Here is a 19,645-nt window from a genome sequence, read left to right as displayed (position 1 = left end):
GAGAGACGAATGGAGCTGGATCCATGCTAGACTGTTTGTAATACGGCAGATTGAGCTGGTGCAGATCAGTGTATGTGTGTTCACAGGTGACATTCCCGTGCAACTGTATAGTAATCTAATTATGTGTTTTTATTATGTGTAAAATCATGATTCACAGAGTCTGATGTCCTCTTCGAGGTGTGTGCTTGCTCACGAGTAATTTCATCGGTGGGGTTACTGAGGGTACAGACTGCTAACACAGAATGAGCAACAGAAGGAAAAGATGCCTGCTTACGTACTGACATAGCAGCCCGTTCTACTTTTTCATCATGTGTTGCAATCACACAGATCAGTAATGTGTTTTGGTCTTAATTACAATATTTCCATCGCATGGAAAAAAGGACGTTTAATCCCAGCAGTATTTATGTGCTTATGAGTACTAACACATGCGGTATGAGCGGAGGGGTGTTACCTTTTAGGTAAGGGGAAAATAGTATTACTTCTTTACAAAGCACTGATGGATGATTCTGTTTCTTTGTTTTAAATACAGTTCTGAGGGAAGCAATGAGACTGAAAATTCCAAATCTTCAAACTAGATCTTTCCACACTTTAACGACAATACACCAATGCCAAAGCTTTAATAAAACTGGACATCTGCTATTAAAGCTGAATAATAAAGTTGACAGAACATCTGACAGAAGAGCAAAGTCTTGGGATTCGTATGCTCTGAAAACTGCATTCCCTTGTTTGACAAGTCGGTATGTGCAAGTCAAGAATTGGCAGCTGCACTGGGGAAATGTATCGGCTTTGGGAAAAAATGCTTGCTTTTGGAATGAGGAGGGTTTTTTTCCATCCTGGAAACATTTTGGTGTGGCAACGATGGAAAACTACAAGTTCAGTACAGAGCATATTACAAAGCTAAGGAACATATCATCAAGATTTTACACAGTTGTATCAGCTGGCAAAATTATTCCAAAACACAATAGCCAGCCAGTTAAGAGGCCACCGAAGGCACCAAGGACTAAGCAACCATCCAGAACTAACCAGCCACTACTGTCAGACATGCAGGTAAGAGATAAATTTTACAGTCTTGTATAATATTAAGGGAACTTCATCAGTTTAATTTAGATTCAGATTTGGGGTTAGATTAACATGTTAATGGAATGAACGTGTTTGTCTGGGAGGAGGATTTCATTACTTACCCTATCTGCAAACAGTGACAAGCTAGGTACAAGTTAATGTGTCTGGTATTTTGAAGATAAAATGGAGATTATTAGCAATGTGTAAACAAAATGGGGGGAAGATAAGTGGTTATTAATGTGGAAATATGAAATCTTTTAAAAATAATTTTAACCAGTACTCTCACATTACATTCAATATTGAGAAACAACGTCTATCTTTCAGATTAATTTAACTTTCCCTAGGTATCCTTGCTTGTCCAGTTCTACCCAGTTTTAAGGTCTCACTCAAACAGAATGCAAGATGAAAATGAATAGTATAAGGTTTATATTCAGATTAAGTTTCAGATAGGAAACAGAATGGCAAATGTAGCCAGTGCTACTTGAGAAAGATTATTCCATGTGGAGAAATAGCACCTTGATCTCCAGGCTCCAAGGTCTGTAGAGTAACTGCAGCAACAAATTGTTTTGGATGAAATGAGATATGGTTAAGTGGAATAGTGCATACTTGTGGCTGTTTTTCCTTAAGATAGTTCTTTACAAGCCTCAATATTAGCCAAGGCAGGCCTTAAGCGTACTTGAATATAAGATGTCCAAGGAAAATCCTGGTATCAGAAGTGTTACTGTTCTCTTCAAGCTACAGCAACAACTGAGTTACAGGATATTGTTAATAAAATTGTGTTACAGATGAAACTGAAACAAGTCTTGTGCTTTCAGAAATAGCTTCAGCGATGCAAATGTGTCCATTATGTGATCCACTGAATGTGAGCACAGAAGTTTTAATGCTTGCTTTCTTGTCATCTAAGCTTCTGTTTAATATTTTGTATGGTGAGCAGGAGTATGCTTTAATGTAAGATAAAGACTCCATTCAAGACAAATTAGCTCCTGTTTGTATTTTCCCATTCCTTTGAAAAAAGAAAGTGAAGAGTATTAGTCCTGAAATACCATGTAATGTTTCAAGCTTGCTATTCATGCTATGATGCTACATTCAGACATTGCTGCTTTTTGTTGGTGGGTGAAGAACTTTTTTTTAGATTCGTGAGGCTTTTTGTTGTTGGGTGAAGAACTTTTTTTTAGATTCGTGAGGCTTTTAAATGGCAGTACAGATGCAACCAGTTTCTTTGTTTGGCGTTTTCATGCATATTGTATGCAAGTAATACACACTGCCATTTTTACTTTCTTCCAAAGTGAAGAAATGGAGAAAATACTGCCTGACATACTGAAATAAGAATACTTTTCCTAAGAAAGCTTCCACATGGCAAAATGCTGTGCCAGAAATTACATAAACTCAGACCTAACAAAAATATTTGCTGTTTTTGAATAAACCCCATGTGGTTTTGTCAGATATACAGCCCCATCTACAAGAGTCCAGGCTGTCACCTCGACTGCAGGCTGATGGTACTTTGGAATAAGCATGGGTTTTTACCTGTTTGTGTATAGAAGAACAGCTGAAAGATGTGCCTGGTTTCTGCAAGATGGCTGATAGAACTAGTGCAAACGGAGAATCCTTAAGGGGATTTTCAATGCACTGCCGGTTTTCTGTAAATCCTGGTGTTACAAAACATAGTGCTGCCTTCCTGCGCCTGCGTGGAGGCAACCAAGAGCCCTTGGGTAACACAGGCCCTATTACCAAGGCTGTTACCTCAGGGCAAGCTGTTGCCTCTTCTCTTTCCTGCTCTGCCTCTTGAGACACTAGCTCTGGGCCCACTCCTAAGGTTCTCAGTTAGTTGAACCCCGAGGATCTCTGGTGATTTTTGCCTGTGAGGGCGTTGCAGGTGACACCTTTCTTTTGCAGAACACTCTGTGAATGAGCTCCTCCCCACCCCTCCCCAGCACTGGTCTTCATCTGGTGTTTACAGGCAAAGTGCTGAGCAACAGCAGTGATAAACGGTTGCAAGACCAGTTTTTCAGGATAGACAGAGGAGTTACTTGAAAGCAGTTAAGTGATTTAGTTAAGTGATTTAGTGGACTGATCAGTGAGTGGTACCACTACTCAGTTTAGTTAATTTCTTAAAGTCTGATGGCATGAAAAGCCTCTGAGCTAATTTTTAATGCTATAGCCACAAAATATAGAAAAAGCTTGAAATTCAACTAAAGATGTAGTTTTTACTACACTTAGGATAAAGATTGATTCCTATGGTGATAGGAAGATTTAATTTCATCCTACAGGTTTTCTTTCTTAAAAATTTCTGTATGCTTCAAGTGGAAGTGATGGGCTAAGGAGAATTATTACAGTTGTTGGTGATGTGGAGGATGAGTTGTTGAGGTACTTAAGGATGGCTGCTCCTAGGGGTAGCTGTTGTGGTGCTCTGAATAGAATCTCCGTGAAGCCCCAGCTGTTGGCAGAATGGAGGAGGATGGTGAGTAGCTGGAGTTTCTTTCTAGCACCAGTTCAGATCTTGTGCTCTGGGCTTGTTTTGGTTGTTTGATTTTTATTTTTTTTTTAAGTTTGCAGGTGAAAGTCATATAGCAGAAGGCATGGCATTGATTGGTCAGTTAACATATCTGGTTTAGGAGTAGTCGAATCACTCATTGTAGACTTGGCTGTATCTCCACTGTCATGGGAACTTAGACGTTTAGAGTGCCTGTGGACACATATATTTTATGTCACATATATCTCAGATTACACGCAATCCAAATATTCTTCATCAAACAAGATTTTAGTAAAAACTTACGTGAAACAGTACACTATTAAAAGAACCAAACTAGTGCATATCCAAAATGCTATTTCAAGTATGTAGGCTTAGTAGGAAACTTCTGGTTCTAACTAAATGTAAAGTCTTTACATCTAAACTAAATTGCAGCAGTAAGGCAGAAAGTCTGTCCTGTAGTGCATCTGCCCCGAAATGAACGGTAGCACAAATAGTAAACTGTGGGAAGCGTGGAGCAGGATAGAGGTTTTCAGATGATATCTTAGCTAGAAGAGTTTGCTCCCTTAACTCCTGAGTTTCATGGCAGAGCATGTGTACTTCTAATAACCAGAGCTTTCTAGAAGAATTTGAAATATATAATTTGCTTTGTCAGTTTAGGGATTGAGAATGGATTTATACAGATGAAATTGCGATAATACAACTTTAAAAAGTACAGCAGCAAAGGAACTGAAAACAGAGTTCTGTTAACTCAGCCTCATAGCACAGTCATGGAAATAGGCCTGCAAAATTGCTCACTGAATATTGTAATTACTTTTAAAATTTATTTTCTATGTGATCAGTGAATTAAGATGATGTGTAAGGAAAGCTTTGGAAGTGATAACAGAATGTTAACATTGAAGAACAGAAGTTTAGAAGTCTGGTCATGATTCTGATGACTGGTAATGGGCCCTCGAAGGAGGGCCTTGCTGTTTGATAATGTATGATTACTGTGAGAATATAATTTGGATTTTAAGTTGAAGTGTATTATGGTTATAAATGCTTGCAGATGGGTACAGTTCTTTTGTTCATTTGTTGTTAGTTACATCCCAATTTGTATTAGTTACAAAAAGCTGGGAAATGACTGATCCACAATAAGACACACTGCTTTCTGGATATTTTATACTGCATTGTACTAAAAAGCATTATCATGGGACATACATGCTATCAGAACAAAGGAATCCACTTAAAATGAGTAGTAGAATTTGTGAATTAGTTTATTGTGATCTGTTTGATTAATCAAGAAAATCTTTATACAGCTGACTTTCTTATTCTTCACCATGCATGAGTCAATCTCATTGCAAGTCATTGTTTTGAATATGGCATTTTAGTTGTTTAAGGTTGTGGATATTGAGACAAATTCTGGCTGTTGTGTCTGGTTTGACTGTGGTGTCAGTTGAAACCATGTTACTTAGTGCAAGATTCAGCTTGGGGTGACACTGTAGATCTGCAGCACCTACAACTGGCCCAGAAGATCTGTTACTTTCTGTGCTGCTGTGTTGCAGTGGCTCATTATATCGACAGTGAGCTTTGTGCCTGGAATCATAGAAACATATAATAGGGTTGGAAAGGACCTTAAGATCATCTAGTTCCACCCCCCCTGCCATGGGCAGGGACACCTCGCACTAAACCATGTCACGTGTCCACCTGGCCTTGAACACCGCCAGGGAGGGAGCATTCACAGCTTCCTTGGGCAACCCATTTCAGTGCCTCACCACCTTTACAGTAAAGAACATGATGTTTGCTTGATAAGCAGGCTGGGATAGTTAACTCCATTTATCTTTAAAATATAGATGCTAAAGGTGGTATTGGGGGTGTCTTGCTTTTGATTTCAGTGGTCAGAAGAGTATGTCAAACTGTAGGATGGGAGAGCAGTAGCAAGTGTGTATCTACTGTTGAAGCATTTGATTGGCATTCAGGGAGGAAGGCTACACTTTGTGGCTCTTTCACAAAGTTATTTGGCGCTACTTTCTCATGTCACCTGGTTTGATCTCCGTCTGTGATTTGCTTTTCCACTTAACAGGGAGTGAGTAATCTCGTTAGTGCTTCTACACCAGATGGACAACATGGCAATGATGTAGAAAAGAGTGAATGAATGAAAAATGTCACTCTCATGATAAATTTGAGGCAAACAGTTGTCTTTATGAACATCTTGCTTCACCCTTGCACTAACTCAAGTCTCTGTTCCTTTGGCACAGAATCTGATGCAGTGCACAGCCTTTGCAACAGCAGATGAATATCATCTTGGTAATCTGTGTCATGACCTGACTTCACATGGATATGTTGAAATAACAAGTTTGCCTAGAGGTAGATTTTTGAAACATATTAAAGCAACGTTTTACCTTGGGAAATGAAATACGGGTGAGGTAGATAATTTTTATAAATTGATGTATACTTAGTCTGGTAGTCCCCCGGGTTATATCCTACTGCCTGTAAAATACTGCTTTGCTTAAACGTTCCATTTGCCTAAAAAAAAGGCCCTGCAACTAAACTTTTCAGAATAGAATATATCACGCACTTGCTGTTACCCTGTGATAAATTTACACTAAAAGTACTGAAAAATTAGATGCGTGCAGGAAAGATAAATTTGGGAATTTTCTGATACAAAGGATTTCTATATAAATTCAGTAACTGAAAAAATTCTGAAAGTTTTCCTTAATTAATCTTTCAGTAATGTGATACCATAGTGCTTCAGCTGTCAAAATGATTTTGTGATTTGAAGTGTTGCATCTTCTTTCCATATCCACAGTTCTTTTAATGTAAAAATCACTTAAGGGGTGGAGAGGAAGGCATGCAAGAGAGAGTCTTACTGACTTAAGTGAAAAGAAAAAGATACGTACATAAATGCTTAATTCTAGTAGAGAAAATGCAGTTATTATTATTTGGCCAAATATATCCTAGCAATTGTTGAATGCGGCTTTGCTTAGCTATGTTTCAGGAAAAAAAAAGGCTCTGATTTCCATACAGGGTATCTCTGAAGACTTGGGAAAGTATGGCTTAGAAATAGCTGAAGTATACTACAAGAGAAAAACAAATGGAGCTTTTTATAGCTGAAGGAACCTTATGCCCTAGAGCAGCTGTGGTTTTCGTATGATGGCAGTAGAGTGCCTTTTTCTTAGAGTGAACAGTGGATGAAGCTAAGGGAATTACAGTGTTTATGGGCATTTCAGTAGAGGTTATCAAATACCTGGCTGCCTCTCAAACGCTTAATAATCCAAGTGCAGTAATTCTCCAGTGGGTCTTACTCAAAATCAAGTTTTACTCATGGTCATCCTGCTCAGAAAGACAAGGTGCTTTAGAGCTGGGCTTTGTCTTTCTTTGTAGTTTCATTGTATTAAATCCAGCACTAGTTTCACAGCTTTGGAATAGAAACTTTGTATGATGCCAGCAAGACTAGGAATTAACCATAAAGCTGTTGCTGGCATTTTACCCTGAGAGTGGGGGGTTTGCCAGTTCTTCGATTTTCTTTTTGGCGTGTTTCTGACTCCTTACAATAGATACTTCATTTATCAAAAGTTTGGAGGAAGTAATGATGACAGGATGGTGGCCAGCAGATCGGTTGTGTTGTGGTGGTTGGCTTGTGCATGTAGCAGTGGTTGAATCTTGGAAAATCAAAAAACACTAGCACATAGAAATCTAAATCAGCAATTACGGTGTGGATTTGTTGCTTTGCATTGTTCTTCCTAAGCATGAGTATTGTTTTTAAGCTTTTTAAATATATTTTAGAGGCAGGTCCTCTACCTCCACTTACAATGGACCAAATTTTCTCCAATTGTGTATGTTTTGTCTGGGGTGGATAAAGAAAGATAAGGGTGCTATCTGAAAAGTCAAATAAGAAAATGCAGAGAAACATTTCTTCCATGGTGAACTCAAAATTCACAGGCAAAACTTGCTCTAGTGATTCATCAAATCACGTGTTTCTGAACTGGAATAGCAAGTGAAAGGAAAGTTACAGAGTTCATACAGACCAATTGTGTGATCTCAATTCAGGTATTAGCAAAAGTATATCCGATATGTAGTCATCTCTCTCCACTGCCTTAGTCTACCTCGCCTCTGTTGCAGTAAGTCAGAATGTGGAATTTGTATACAGGTTGAGCTTAATGACTTGTTGCTTGTCTTGTGATCTTTCTGCAGAGGATTTGAACTTACTAAGGCTTAGCTGTTAGGCCCTGCAAATTTCTCTTTGCAGAGTCTCACTTTATAATAGAGGTAGGGGGTTTTGCTGGTCTTGCTCCCAGTATTTCTGCAACAAGGTCAGTCATGCTTAAAAGTAACCTTTTTTGTCAAAACAACATCAGGATTTCTGAAATGTTATCTATATAAGCAAGTGGAGCAGATATATAGAGGAAAAAAAAAGAAGACCCTGTTTTTGAGAACCTGGCGTCCACAGTTTGTAAGTTGTGGGGCATTCTACTTACACTAGCTCAAGTCTAGTAATTTGTAAGAAATGCCTGTTGGCAGTTGGAGTACCACAGGTGCACTTTTTGGAGTTTCTTTTTCAGTTTAATGCAGCAAAAAAAATACAGTTTTGTACTCTGTCACTGTTCTGCAATGCACGTCAGAAGTGTTGTAAATGAGGGTGGCTGGAAGGTTTGTTTCAAAAGCATGCTTCTGAACTGAAGGAAGATGCAGGTGTACCCTCTCCCGGCCTTGGGGTATGTTCTTTCAAGTTTCTGACTGTCAAAGCAGAGTCAGCACAATTTGAGTGCAGATTAGTCCCTTACTGTATAGAAAAAAGAAAGATCTTCCGGGTAAGCAGATTTGAATGGTAATTTCTCTGCAGCTGTGGGCAACTTCGATAGTTGTATGTCCGCTTCTGTATTCTGTTATTCGTTATTTACTATGCCCTGAATCAGTTTTCCCTTAAAACTTGTTCTTCAGAACTGTTGCATTTCATTAACTAAAGGTTCGAGTAAACTTTAGCATAGCAGCTGAGTCTTTCTGGAGCATGACAGTTCAGAGCAGCAGTGTAGTTTAATACTGTAGTTTGCTGGCAAGCATTTCCATCAGAAAAATAAAATATGGGACTAACTGACTGATATGTTGGCATGTAACTGTTAAACTGGAATTACATGCTTATAGCTATCATATTTAGAAGTTTGACCAATTCTTTTTTTTTTTTCATTTATTTCAAACTAGATGCTGCAAATGTTTTGGTGATGGGTACTGAGAAATCTGCAAAAGATGATGATCCTGGCATGATTTTTTTCTTCAGGTAAGCTATAAATCACACCCAAAACTTTTATTAAAGTTTGTTCATAGCACTGATGTGAAAGAAGTAGTGTAGCTTGCTAGAACATTGCATTATAGTACCTCATGAAACTCAAGGAATAACTGTCCAATCAGAATGAGTAAAAAAAAAATCAGAATTATCTAACTGGTTGAAAGATGACTTACCTCTTCATGGGTTTTGTTAAAGTGTGATTCAAAAGCAACAATTAGGTAGTTTTTGTGAAGGTAGTATTAAGTTTCTTGTTCCACAGTGTCAAAAATTGCCAACTGTACAGTTTGAGTGTTGCCCTGCAATACATTTAAAACAGCATAATTACAGCTCAGTTTTTCCTTGAATTCACAGGGAAGGTGCTGTTGTGTTTTGGAATGTGGAAGAGAAAAGTGTAAGTAAAGCAAAATTGTTTGTTAAAACACCATAAGCAGATGTTTTGTCAGTCCCACCAGGGTCAGCAAGGTTGGGCTTTGTTTGGGAGCTTGGATATCTCCATGAAGGACAGATTCTCCTCCTGTTGAGTGCAGTTACTTGCCTGCTGCTGCCTCACCTTGTCTGTTGCTGATACATCACCTTTGAAACTTGACTTTATGCACAAAATGAGCAAATATATGTGTAACATAGAAAGTGAATAACATTTTCTACTCAAGGCAAAAAATCTGAAACTTCAATGTGATGAGACTGGCAAAAGAAAATTCTTGCAGCTGTACACCTCAAAGAAGTTGATGAGAAAAATCAACCTGTGAATGGTTGTTTGAGATGCAGTAATGTAACAGAAAATGTCTTAGAAGAAAAAGATCATTATATTTTGTTTGATTTAACTCAGAAGTATTCTGAGTTTGGATACTCAGAAGTATTCAAAGTTTGGATAACTTTGAAAGAGTCAGAATTTGTAAGGAACTTCTTAATATTATTTCTACCAGTTAGCAGTTTTCCTGAAGGAGGATTTGTACTTGTTGATGTAGTTACTAAGATATGTTGATACTGAAATGACATACCCCTTACGATGATCTGGCACTCTTTGCTGAGCAAGGGGGTATGCCACAGGCATATCTATTCTTGTATTTATAGTCACTTGCTTTTTTTTTAATACATTGATTTTTATTATTGTGGTTAAATAAAACTGGATTCTAGATACAGAGTATGTGAAATTAAATGGTGTATTAAACAGATGATACTGAGATGTACAGAAGTTCACAGAAGGATTTTCATTAAGGTAAATGAAAACACAGAGCAGTTGTTTCCAGATGCGAACAATTTCTGGATTCAAGTTCACTTTTTTCTGTTTCAGACCTGAAATGTTCCTGGTTGCCTGTCTGGTTTGGGGGGTTTCAGTGAATCAGCTGGCCTACCAAAAATACTAGTTCCCCTTCAAACCTTACCTGTAGCACTCTTAGGATGCTACGGCTGTAACTATGCTACTGATTTACAGGTATTACTGAAGACTAGCTGACTAACTCCTGTTGTTTTTATAACTTGGGCACCTCTACCCTCAGAGTACTCTAAAATCTGTTTGCTGTACGTGCTTAAGTACCTTTGAAAATTTGATACCATGTTTTTCTTGTCAGTACTAGTAACTTTAGTTGGTCCTCTGCTGTCTTTATTTATAAAGGAACTGCCTCTCTCTGCTTATGAAATCCTAGTCAAAACTTGAACTCCCAAACAGCTTGCTCAGATAGAGCCAGGTATATGTGTTTTAATGAACTGAAACAAACAAAAAACCCCTACCAGCACCAAACCAAACTGGTCTGGTCTGTAGAACAGAAACTGAAAGTAATTCAGTAAAACAGGACGTAGAGAATCACTGTGAATGGACAAAACTGCTTTTTAAAAGAAACCCCAGAATTGCTATTAAGAGAAGAAAAATTTTGAAATGGACACTGAACAGAAGGAGTAGTAAATAGACTGATCATGAGTAGAAATTTAAAATGTAAACCACTGTTTTCACATACCTGAGAAGAGAGGCTGTGCAACAGCTTCTCATGGAAAAAATAGCAAGGGCAAAAGCAAGACTAGCTTTGAGGTGCAGTTTCATCTGTTTTCTTTTAACAGGAAATTGTGTGACGTGATTGCCTTTAATAGCAAGAGTTTGCATTTAGTGAGTCCTGAACTTCTCATTAAATGTGCTGTGTCATAGCTAGACCCTACTATAAAATAAGGCTGGGCCTCACATCACTTGGTGGCAGCCTTTGTATTACTCCATCTAGCTAAAAGAAAGCTGCCACTGAAATACAATTTCTCATTATCCAGAGCAGTGGAAGAACTTTGGAAGTGTGCATGTTACAAGACATATGAATTTCAGAGAGTCACTTATGGTCTGAAAAGCTTTGTTAAATCTTGCTGTATACTGGCCCTGGGAAGCCTGAGCTGGTTGTAGTTCTGAAGCCTGTTAGTAGCATAATTATTATTGTATTAGTAATGACTTCACAAAGCTGGGTCCAAATGAATATGCTTGTGGAGCCTGGCGTGCTGCATTATGGATTGGCTGTTAACTCTGGCATTCAGTGGGGTTTGCATTGCTGAACTGTCCCTGGACACAGCATAGCTGGTTGGCTGAGCTGACTGTTCTTGCTTAAAAAATGACAATAATTTTTCAAACCTTTTTTTACCACAAGATTTGGAATAGACGGCAGTATTGGTCATGCTAATGCTAAATTCAGGATTATGGAATGAGCAGTTAAGAGCTGTAGGACTGGAGTTTTTTAGTGAAAAATGTTAGGTCTTAAGTAGATTAAGGAAAAAAAAAATATCCTTCTTGCAGGTGATCCAACATTTTTTTAGAGTAGTTAGCCTGAAGACCAGCTTTCATGAACAGCTTACTAGCATACAGTTCTGCACTAACAGATGCACTATTATCTGTTATTTTGAAGAAAGTGGTTTAAGTACGACTTAGTAGAAGATTCACCTCTTTATTTAGATATCAAAAATTTGTGGTGGTTTTGTTTGGGGTTTGTGTTTGTTTTTTTTGTTGGCTGTTGTGTAGCTAAATGCCTTTTAAGGTGAGTGCTTTTTTTAGTTCAGAATTTGTTCTAATTGCAGAATGATTTTTATGAGGGGAGCCTTGTAGCTCATAAAAGGAGCAAGGATGAGGGTTCCTACGTCAAATATTGGAGAAGAAAGCTTTGTGAGAGAAAAGGGCTGTTTCTTCCTGCATCAGGTTTTAGTGTGCTTGAGAATAAAATGACAGATTACGCAAGTAAAGCTGTGTATTTAACTGTTTACAGGGTAAAATGTGGGCAGCTGAAACAATTCTTACAGATTTCTGTAGGGGTAAAGGATATCTGTAATATTTCTGTTGTTTCAGCAACCTCTCATAGTTGAAACAAAACTGTTGACTTTAGCAGCAAACTAGTAATTTTGACAGAAACAGCCACCTGAAGTACTTATCCTAAAGATTCATTCCCACACTCAGACACATGCCAGAATCTTGTACGACTTATTGTTACAGTACACACATTGTCTTTGCTGCTGCTGTGGTTAATCCTTACCCTGTTTTATATATGTGGACATTAAATGACATTTTAATCTTCACAGATTGCTTGCAGTTGTTTATAGCCACAAATTCTTCCATGTGGCTACTGATAGCTTCAGAGGTGAATGGTGTTAATAATCACTTTGTTACTTAGCAAACCTATTCATTATTATTTAAATAACTTCAGTGTGGAAGTTGTATTCATGAACCTATTATATGTGAGATCTTTGTAGAGTGATAGTATCCTGCATGGTGACTGTTCCTCTATGTGTGCAATTGTCTTTTGCTTAGATGAAGAGTGTCATGCAAGTGCTAGAACAGCATGAAATTCAGCCATATGAAGTTGCACTGGTCCACTGGGAGAATGAAGAGATCAACTATAGAATAGGAGAGTGAGTAATCTTCAGGTACTCTATATAGAAGCTGATAGACACCTGAAACAAAATCAGATGGAAGCAGCTGGTAAAAATAAACTTGTCCTTACTCTTGTTTCTAATTAGCGAAATAAGGAAAGGAGAAAACAGTAAATCTAAATTGACGTTTTTTCTGTACTGCTAAAATCGCTGTAGTGAGTGTGTTCTTCAGCAATCCCAAACAGAAACTGTGTACCTCACATTAAAAAACAGATACACATTATTGAGACAAGTCTGATTTTAAGGAGGATTCCTTACATCAGTTTTGTTAGTGCCCTGTAGGTTCCCATACAAAAATGTAATTACGCACATATGTCACCGCCTAGGAAAGCTGTAACTTGAATACTGTGGAACGATAACCTGGCAAGTTGTCTTGCCTTGTTAAATAGTGTTTTTTCATCTTGGGGAGCAAATGATCTCTACAGAAATATTTCTCAATGTAAATTATTATATAAATCATCTGTAACTTTTCAACAGAACCAGAACCCAGCTCCTAGACAGGACACTAACACTAGGAGCTGAGCAAATGAGGTTAAGCTTATTTAAGGTAGCCTGATAAGAGGACAAGTTTTTGTTTGGTTTGCTTTTTCTTTTTCCTGGTCATTCAAAAACTGCAGGTGCTACCCAGCTGTGTAATTTGTGATTCCTGGCATATCCCCTTGTGGTTTTGCAAGTTTCATAGTGAGATTGACATGATAAATTAAACGACTGCTACACTCTTTTCATTGCTCCTGACTCCACTGTACAATAGAGGCTTCAGGGAAAGTAACATCATAGCAGGGAGGGAGGGAGGTTGGTAAAAGTGACAGAAGAAAAGGAAAACAAGCACAGATAATACAGGAGATGGACAACAGGAGAGAGGCTAGCATCCTGCTTACTCTGATTGATTTGTGTGTATGTAGTAATATTGTAATCATAGCTTGCTGCAGTTTCATTTAAACCTAGAAATTTGGTCGTAATATTAGTCTTAGAGGAACTAATTTTCAGTGATTTGTTTCTGTTACTGTCAGGTTGAACATGAGTAAAACACAAGGATGGGGATGATATACATATAGAAGTGGCATGCTTTATATAAATAACCAACCAAGCTTTCTTGCATTGACTGTTCTTAAAATGCTCCTTTGCTGGTGGCTTAGTCAATAAAGGTGCTTCAATCCTGTTTTAACAGAGGGCAGTCAAAGCTTCATAAAGGAGAAATCTTGTTAAATTCTGAGCTGGATAGTGATGAAGTTGTTCTGCAGAAATTTGCTTTTTCAAATGCCCTTTGTCTTTCTGGTAAGTTAATGCTGTTTGTTGCATCAGCCTATGCTGTGGATTTTGTGAAATGTTGTCGTAAGTGGGACTTGTACGGAGGCTGGTGTCTGGTTTAGGCAAATTGTAAAGGTTGATTGTGCTTCAGTGGGAAGACTCGTTTTCAAAGCCTTTTTTTCAAAGCTTTACCTTGTTTTCTGTAAATTGGAATGCATTCATTCACTGTTGTCTTCAAGTTGAACAAAGCACATTAAGAAACATATGTTGCAACAGAGATACGTTCTACTGACCATCCTGTTCCCCACCCTTGACAGCTAATTCCAGGATAGCAACAAGTGCAGAGTCCAGTATTAGAAAGCTATCAGTAAACTTAGGTAATTCATCCTGACATGATTTCCTCTAGCAGAAAAAGATAGATGCCAGCTAAAGAAGTCATGTAGAGCAGTGATTCCCAGGTGGGAGGTGTACCAGTATCAGGTCTGTGGACCAGAGTCACAGATGTTTTCCAGGTGTACTGGCCATGGCAGGAGGCAGCAGGAGGCACTGGGAAGGAGTTGGGCTCAGCAGTGGGCCTGCTGCTTGAGGAAGTAACACCTCTCTGCTGCTTCAGACCTCAGATGAGGTAGGATGTCAGAGTAGAAGCTGACAGCAGGAAGCCTGTCCTCAGAAAGACCTCTAAAGGGAGCCTGGTCTGTCTACCCCTACTTTTAGGGTGAGTTACAGGATTCCTGTAGTACTGGGGGAAGTGCACCTTTAAACAGAAGAGATACCGAGAAAGAGAACGTGTTTTTGAAGCGATACACCGTTTGATCAAGGAGTACAGCATAACTACATAGTTCTTGACTGTCAAAGAAAGAGCTATTGAGAAAAAAAGCCTTTTGTTTGCTATAGTTTTCCTATTCATAAAGCACTGCATAGAACAGTAGTGCCACATCTAATGGAGCAAGCAATTTATTCCCAGGAGGTAATTGGTACCGATTTATGTTAGAGACATGCACATCATAAAGGAAAACAGTTCAATAATGTTCAATAAAATGAAGGATGCAAGTATAGTCCAGGTTAGATTTATGACACAGCAGGAATCAACCTCTGTGAAATGACCAGTGATAGCTGAAATGCCTGTTGGCTTTTTTTCAGGGGCTAAATTAGATGTCATTTAAGTCACTGACTTGGAGTAGGCCTCTGTATTCAGAAGATGAGTGTGTGTTTGGCATTGGATTTACTGTCAGTGTTCTGACTAGATGACACCATTGATTACTACCATGAAGTAGTAAATGAAAGTAAATGAAAGAGTTCATTTTGATAATTAAATCTTCCCTAATTTCTGCTGAGTGAGTAGGGTTAATTTTTTATCTGTTTCCACTTTGTTCTTGTCGGGAAATCTGCAGACTAAAGAACAAAGGCCTGAGTTATATCATCTTCCTGTAGAAACATCTTTCCAGGCTCGAGCTGGGGCTTGAGGTAGAATTCGTGTTGCCATTGCCTGTGCTGAACAGCTTCCGCAGAAGAGAAGTTGCATCTTCACTGAACAGTATATTCACGTAAAACCAAAGTGGGAGATTGCTTAAGTCGGAATTTAGCTTTAACAAGTACATGTGGTGTGTCTGTACAACCTAACTGTGGTTTGAGTATTCTGCACCACGTACTGGACACATGGAGCATGAGAATTCTGCAGGACACTAGAAAAGCAGTGATTTTGCATTTCTGCAGATTGGAAACTCGCAGACTCTGGAGTGGCACATCAAGCCAGCTGGGCTCCAGCGTGACTCATTATCTCGAACCTCCTTTGAATGTAGTTTGCAAAGATTTCCTACATGCAGTGGAGCACTTAAACAAAAAACTTTTGAGCTGGAGAGGAAACTCCCCAGGATCTGAACTGATGTAACATTATCTAGGTGTTCCTGCTCCGGCAGGGGGATTGGACTAGATGATCTTTCGAGGTCCCTTCCAATCTCTAGCATACTGTGATACTGTGATACTGTGATGGTTTGGAGAAGAGACTTGCCCTCAGGGTGGTTCCATGTGCAGAGCTATGTCAGTGCCCAGTCCAGACTTGTCTATAGGCTTATGAACATTGATCATATAATACTCATGGTAACTTGTTGCAAATACATTGATACATACAAACAGTGCTTGGAAGCAGCACATTGGCAGATTTAAGGTTATGATTACTTGAAGGCATATATACCACTCACAGTGTTCTTATTTGTCACCTCTGTGTTGCAGTAAAGCTGGCTATTTGGGAATCATTATTGGATAACTTTGTGGAATCCATCCAGTCAATTCCTGAGGTGAGGTTTGTTTGTACCCCTCCCCTCCTTTTCTCCTGTGCTTTTTAAAAGATCAGTCCAGATGCAGCTGAGGATATGGAAAAAGCAGCTGAATGCTGAACATGTTTGATGGTAAAGCCATCAACGTGGAAAAGCTCAGAACACCTCCAAAGTGGTGGGACAAGAAGCTGTCAGTCTTTGAAGGGCTGGGAGTGGGGTTCTGCATTGAAATAATATTTCCCATGTTGTGCCACTGTTGAATGTATGTATGTAACAGGACAAGTGGCATTTAAAAACCTGGCCAAACACCATGTGTGGCAGTTGGGGCTAAAAATAGCATGCTTTAAATGGAATATAATAGAGAGTTTGAGTGAAGTACTTAAATCACAGCTTTTCATGAGAACAACTGAAGTACAAAGCATGTAGAAATAAGTGTAAGGTTCAACAGAGAAAACAGCATCTTTTTTATTATTTGAAGGAAATAAATGGTAATACATTGTTTGTTGTAAGGAAGAAGTCTATTAAAAAGGCTAAAGGTGAAAGAATCTTGTCATTACTTAAAAATAACAGTAGTAGGAAGAAAAAAATTATCTCTTGTTCAGGAAATCATTCATAGAAAATGCTTCAGGATTTTGTTATAGATACTGATGACACACTCAGTGATATATTGGAAAACCTGGATGAACAGTTGGATGGTGATATGCTTACACAGCTAGGTAAGCAAAGTACAAAGCAAACAAAACTTAGATGTTAGTAAGTACAATATACATTCAGATTCTAACTCGTATACATACTTCAGGCTGTAAAACACCAGACCAGTTAACTACTAGTACATGCTACTTGATCAAGCAGTGAAAAACTTGTTACTTTGCAGATACTGAAGTCACGACGGAAGGTAAAACTCTCTCATGCAGATGTAATGCAGAAAATTGGAGAACTTTTTGCTTTAAGGTAACTTTTTTTGTTACCCCCCAAGACATTGTCTTACACAAAACTTTTTTAATTTGTGCATGATACAAAGATCAGAATACACACTAAACACAGGGTGTGGGAGTGGATTCCTTCAACCCTGTTTTGGCTAGAGACGTGTGCTGTTCTTGTTAGAGGACCGCCTACCCTACAGCATCTCAGCTGTAGATGGGCAGTACTAAGTGTATTGTAAATGTCCAATTCCACACCCTTTTCCCTCCCTGGGTCCAGCAGCACCTGTCTCATCACCAGTAACTTTAGTGGATACTAGAGTATGCAGAGGATACCAGGAGATAGAACTGTTACCTACATCACAGAGTTAGTAAAACTGTTCTGTGAGTTCTGTTCTTCCTTTGACTTAATCAGAAATCACTGCTACATTATAAGAATTTAAAGGTTGAGATTTTCCCCTCCCCTCAAGTGACATTTGGCTATTGAGAATACAGAGCATTACATGCTGGTTTACAAAAAACCTCAAACTTGGTGAAGAAATATTACCTATTAAAAAAGCAATTCCTATTTTAAACATTGGGGTTTATATCCTTACTTGAAGGATTAGTAAAATGATGAGCAATGACGTTCTAAGTGTCCAAAGATTTATATGAGGGTGGGAGGTTTTAGCTCTTGGCCTTCATAATGTTGAGACACTAGCCTGGTTCTGAAGGGTGAGCCATGCCCACATGTCCAGCATGCAGTACCAGTCACACTTAAAAGTTCTGAGGTACAGACAAGTTGTTAAGGAGCTCACCAGTAACTCATTCATATACTACCTCAGCTTCAACACAGTCAAGGACTTCTCTGCAGATATCAAAAGTTAAGGAAGGTGACCAGCTGAGGACGCAGTGCTGCCATAAGGCAAGTCATTTGTGCTCAGAACTGTTTACCCAGTACAGTGTTCTCAGAAGTTTCAGGAGATGTAGCTAATTTTAAACCCTGACAACAATTGTATTTTTTATTATGAAAGGAGATTCTTTTCACAATTTACTTAAAATTACAGGAAATTTTTCCTGTTTCTTTTGTGTAAATATTTGCTCCTCTACTTACCAAAGGGAAGTTTGAACTACTGTAGTATCCATTTTTTTTAGGCACCGTATAAATCTGAGTTCAGACCTACTAATAACACCCGACTTCTACTGGGACAGAGAAAAACTTGAAGAACTTTATGACAAGACGTGCCAGTTCCTCAACATTAATCGCAGAGTTAAGGTAGGTGTTCTTACTCAGAATTTTCCATGCTCAGATCAGCTGTCTCCAGCTCAGCAGGGTTACATACTGCTCCTGAATGTCTGTTTTAATTGCAGAAACTGGATAAAGAAAAATAGGATCCTGTGCGCTGTCCCTTTTTCCATGTGTTCATAAACCACTCATCTCTCTTACCCACTTAACAGTACTGCCTCATGTGAATTGATTGCCTATTTCCTGAGCCACTAAATTAGGCTTTATATAGTTATGAGATTTAATTCCTCTTCTGCAATGTATGCAACAAAACAAGTAGAAAAACTTGAGATGTGACGTGTTCTTTTTACAGACATGATCATTCAGGTCAGTTTGACGGGTGACAAGATGCTTACTGCTGAACCAGAATAAGCAACACAAAAACTACCACTTCTGCTGGTTCAGCAGTTTTAAATATTTAGTTACTTTTGAGGCATTCCAGTAGCTGCATCTTCTTTTGCTTATGCCTGTTCTCTGAGCAGGTATCATCTAGAAGCAGTTTAATTCCTGCAGATGCATATCTAAATTCCTGTTATTTTTGTGAACCTATAGAAACAACAGACTTGTTCATATTGAAACCTCTGTTGCTTGTGCACGTTGCCTTCAGGGCTTTCTATTATTTCACAGAAGAGTGTCAACATCCTTTTAGTTCTGTTCAGTGAGCCCTTCTGTGGACTGTGTTCCTCTATTTAGTGATCTCATTGCAGTTACAGAATCCAGGTTTGCCATGTATTTGCAATCTCTTGATGCAGGTAATGAATGAGAAGCTTCAGCACTGCATGGAGCTGACAGACCTGATGCGAAATCACCTGAATGAAAAGCACGCTCTGCGCCTCGAGTGGATGATAGTGATACTCATCACCATAGAGGTTGGTGGGGCTCTTTCCACTATCACACTGAATACATAATAACAAGTGCAATTTGCGTACTTTGAGAATGAAGATTATTTTATTGAGGTAATGCACTATACTGTACAATAGGATTGGTCTTCAGCTCTTTGCAAGGCATTTTTGAATTGCACCTGTAGTTTTTCAGATTATCTTTTTTCCAGTATAAGCTGTTTTAAGAATTATTAAATAAAAACTCATATTCATGTGTTTGCTATTCCACAGGTTCTGTTTGAACTCGCAAGGGTAGTTTTCTGATGACAGAAGAAACTCGGGAAGAAGAAAACTGACAAATTCATATGGCCCAGAAAATTACTGTCTATGGTATGCTTCTGGAAAACAGTGGAATCATGGCTCTTGATAGATACATACATCTTCT

The 19,645-nt window shown here is 38.6% G+C and overlaps 1 protein-coding gene and 1 long non-coding RNA gene across 5 annotated transcripts in view; one reads left to right on the top strand and one right to left on the bottom strand.

Annotated features, from left to right (window-relative positions):
• The window catches only part of LOC133278595 (uncharacterized), a 398,225-nt gene that overhangs the window by 372,909 nt on the left and 5,671 nt on the right, over positions 1–19,645 (bottom strand). The window contains exon 3 of one of the 3 annotated variants that reach the window (XR_009746602.1): positions 13,551–13,615. The exons of 1 other annotated variant lie outside the window; for it this stretch is intronic. This is a non-coding gene — a long non-coding RNA (uncharacterized LOC133278595). Of the gene's footprint in view, positions 1–13,550; positions 13,616–18,103; positions 18,469–19,645 lie in introns of those variants that run through there. One more of the 3 variants, XR_009746600.1, reaches the window with a different exon arrangement.
• Positions 1–19,645, top strand: part of RMND1 (required for meiotic nuclear division 1 homolog) — a 22,085-nt gene extending 2,440 nt beyond the window's left edge. Inside the window, exons 2-12 of one of the 2 annotated variants that reach the window (XM_061471584.1) lie at positions 530–1,047; positions 5,764–5,872; positions 8,705–8,780; positions 9,141–9,180; positions 12,553–12,653; positions 13,843–13,949; positions 16,152–16,216; positions 17,070–17,146; positions 18,250–18,370; positions 19,132–19,248; positions 19,492–19,645. In XM_061471584.1, coding sequence (XP_061327568.1) covers positions 544–1,047; positions 5,764–5,872; positions 8,705–8,780; positions 9,141–9,180; positions 12,553–12,653; positions 13,843–13,949; positions 16,152–16,216; positions 17,070–17,146; positions 18,250–18,370; positions 19,132–19,248; positions 19,492–19,524 — 1,350 coding nt within the window. In that variant the 5' untranslated portion in view covers positions 530–543 and the 3' untranslated portion in view covers positions 19,525–19,645. Of the gene's footprint in view, positions 1–529; positions 1,048–5,763; positions 5,873–8,704; positions 8,781–9,140; positions 9,181–12,552; positions 12,654–13,842; positions 13,950–16,151; positions 16,217–17,069; positions 17,147–18,249; positions 18,371–19,131; positions 19,249–19,491 lie in introns of those variants that run through there. The other variant, XM_061471585.1, reaches the window with a different exon arrangement.

This window comes from Pezoporus flaviventris, unplaced genomic scaffold (genome assembly GCF_033815535.1).
Source record: "Pezoporus flaviventris isolate CSIRO_AGI_PZ_B2104156 unplaced genomic scaffold, CSIRO_AGI_Pfla_v1 ptg000066l, whole genome shotgun sequence".
Taxonomy (NCBI): domain Eukaryota; kingdom Metazoa; phylum Chordata; class Aves; order Psittaciformes; family Psittacidae; genus Pezoporus; species Pezoporus flaviventris.
Note: the sequence above shows the minus strand (reverse complement) of the source record. Positions and strands in the feature narration are given on the sequence as shown.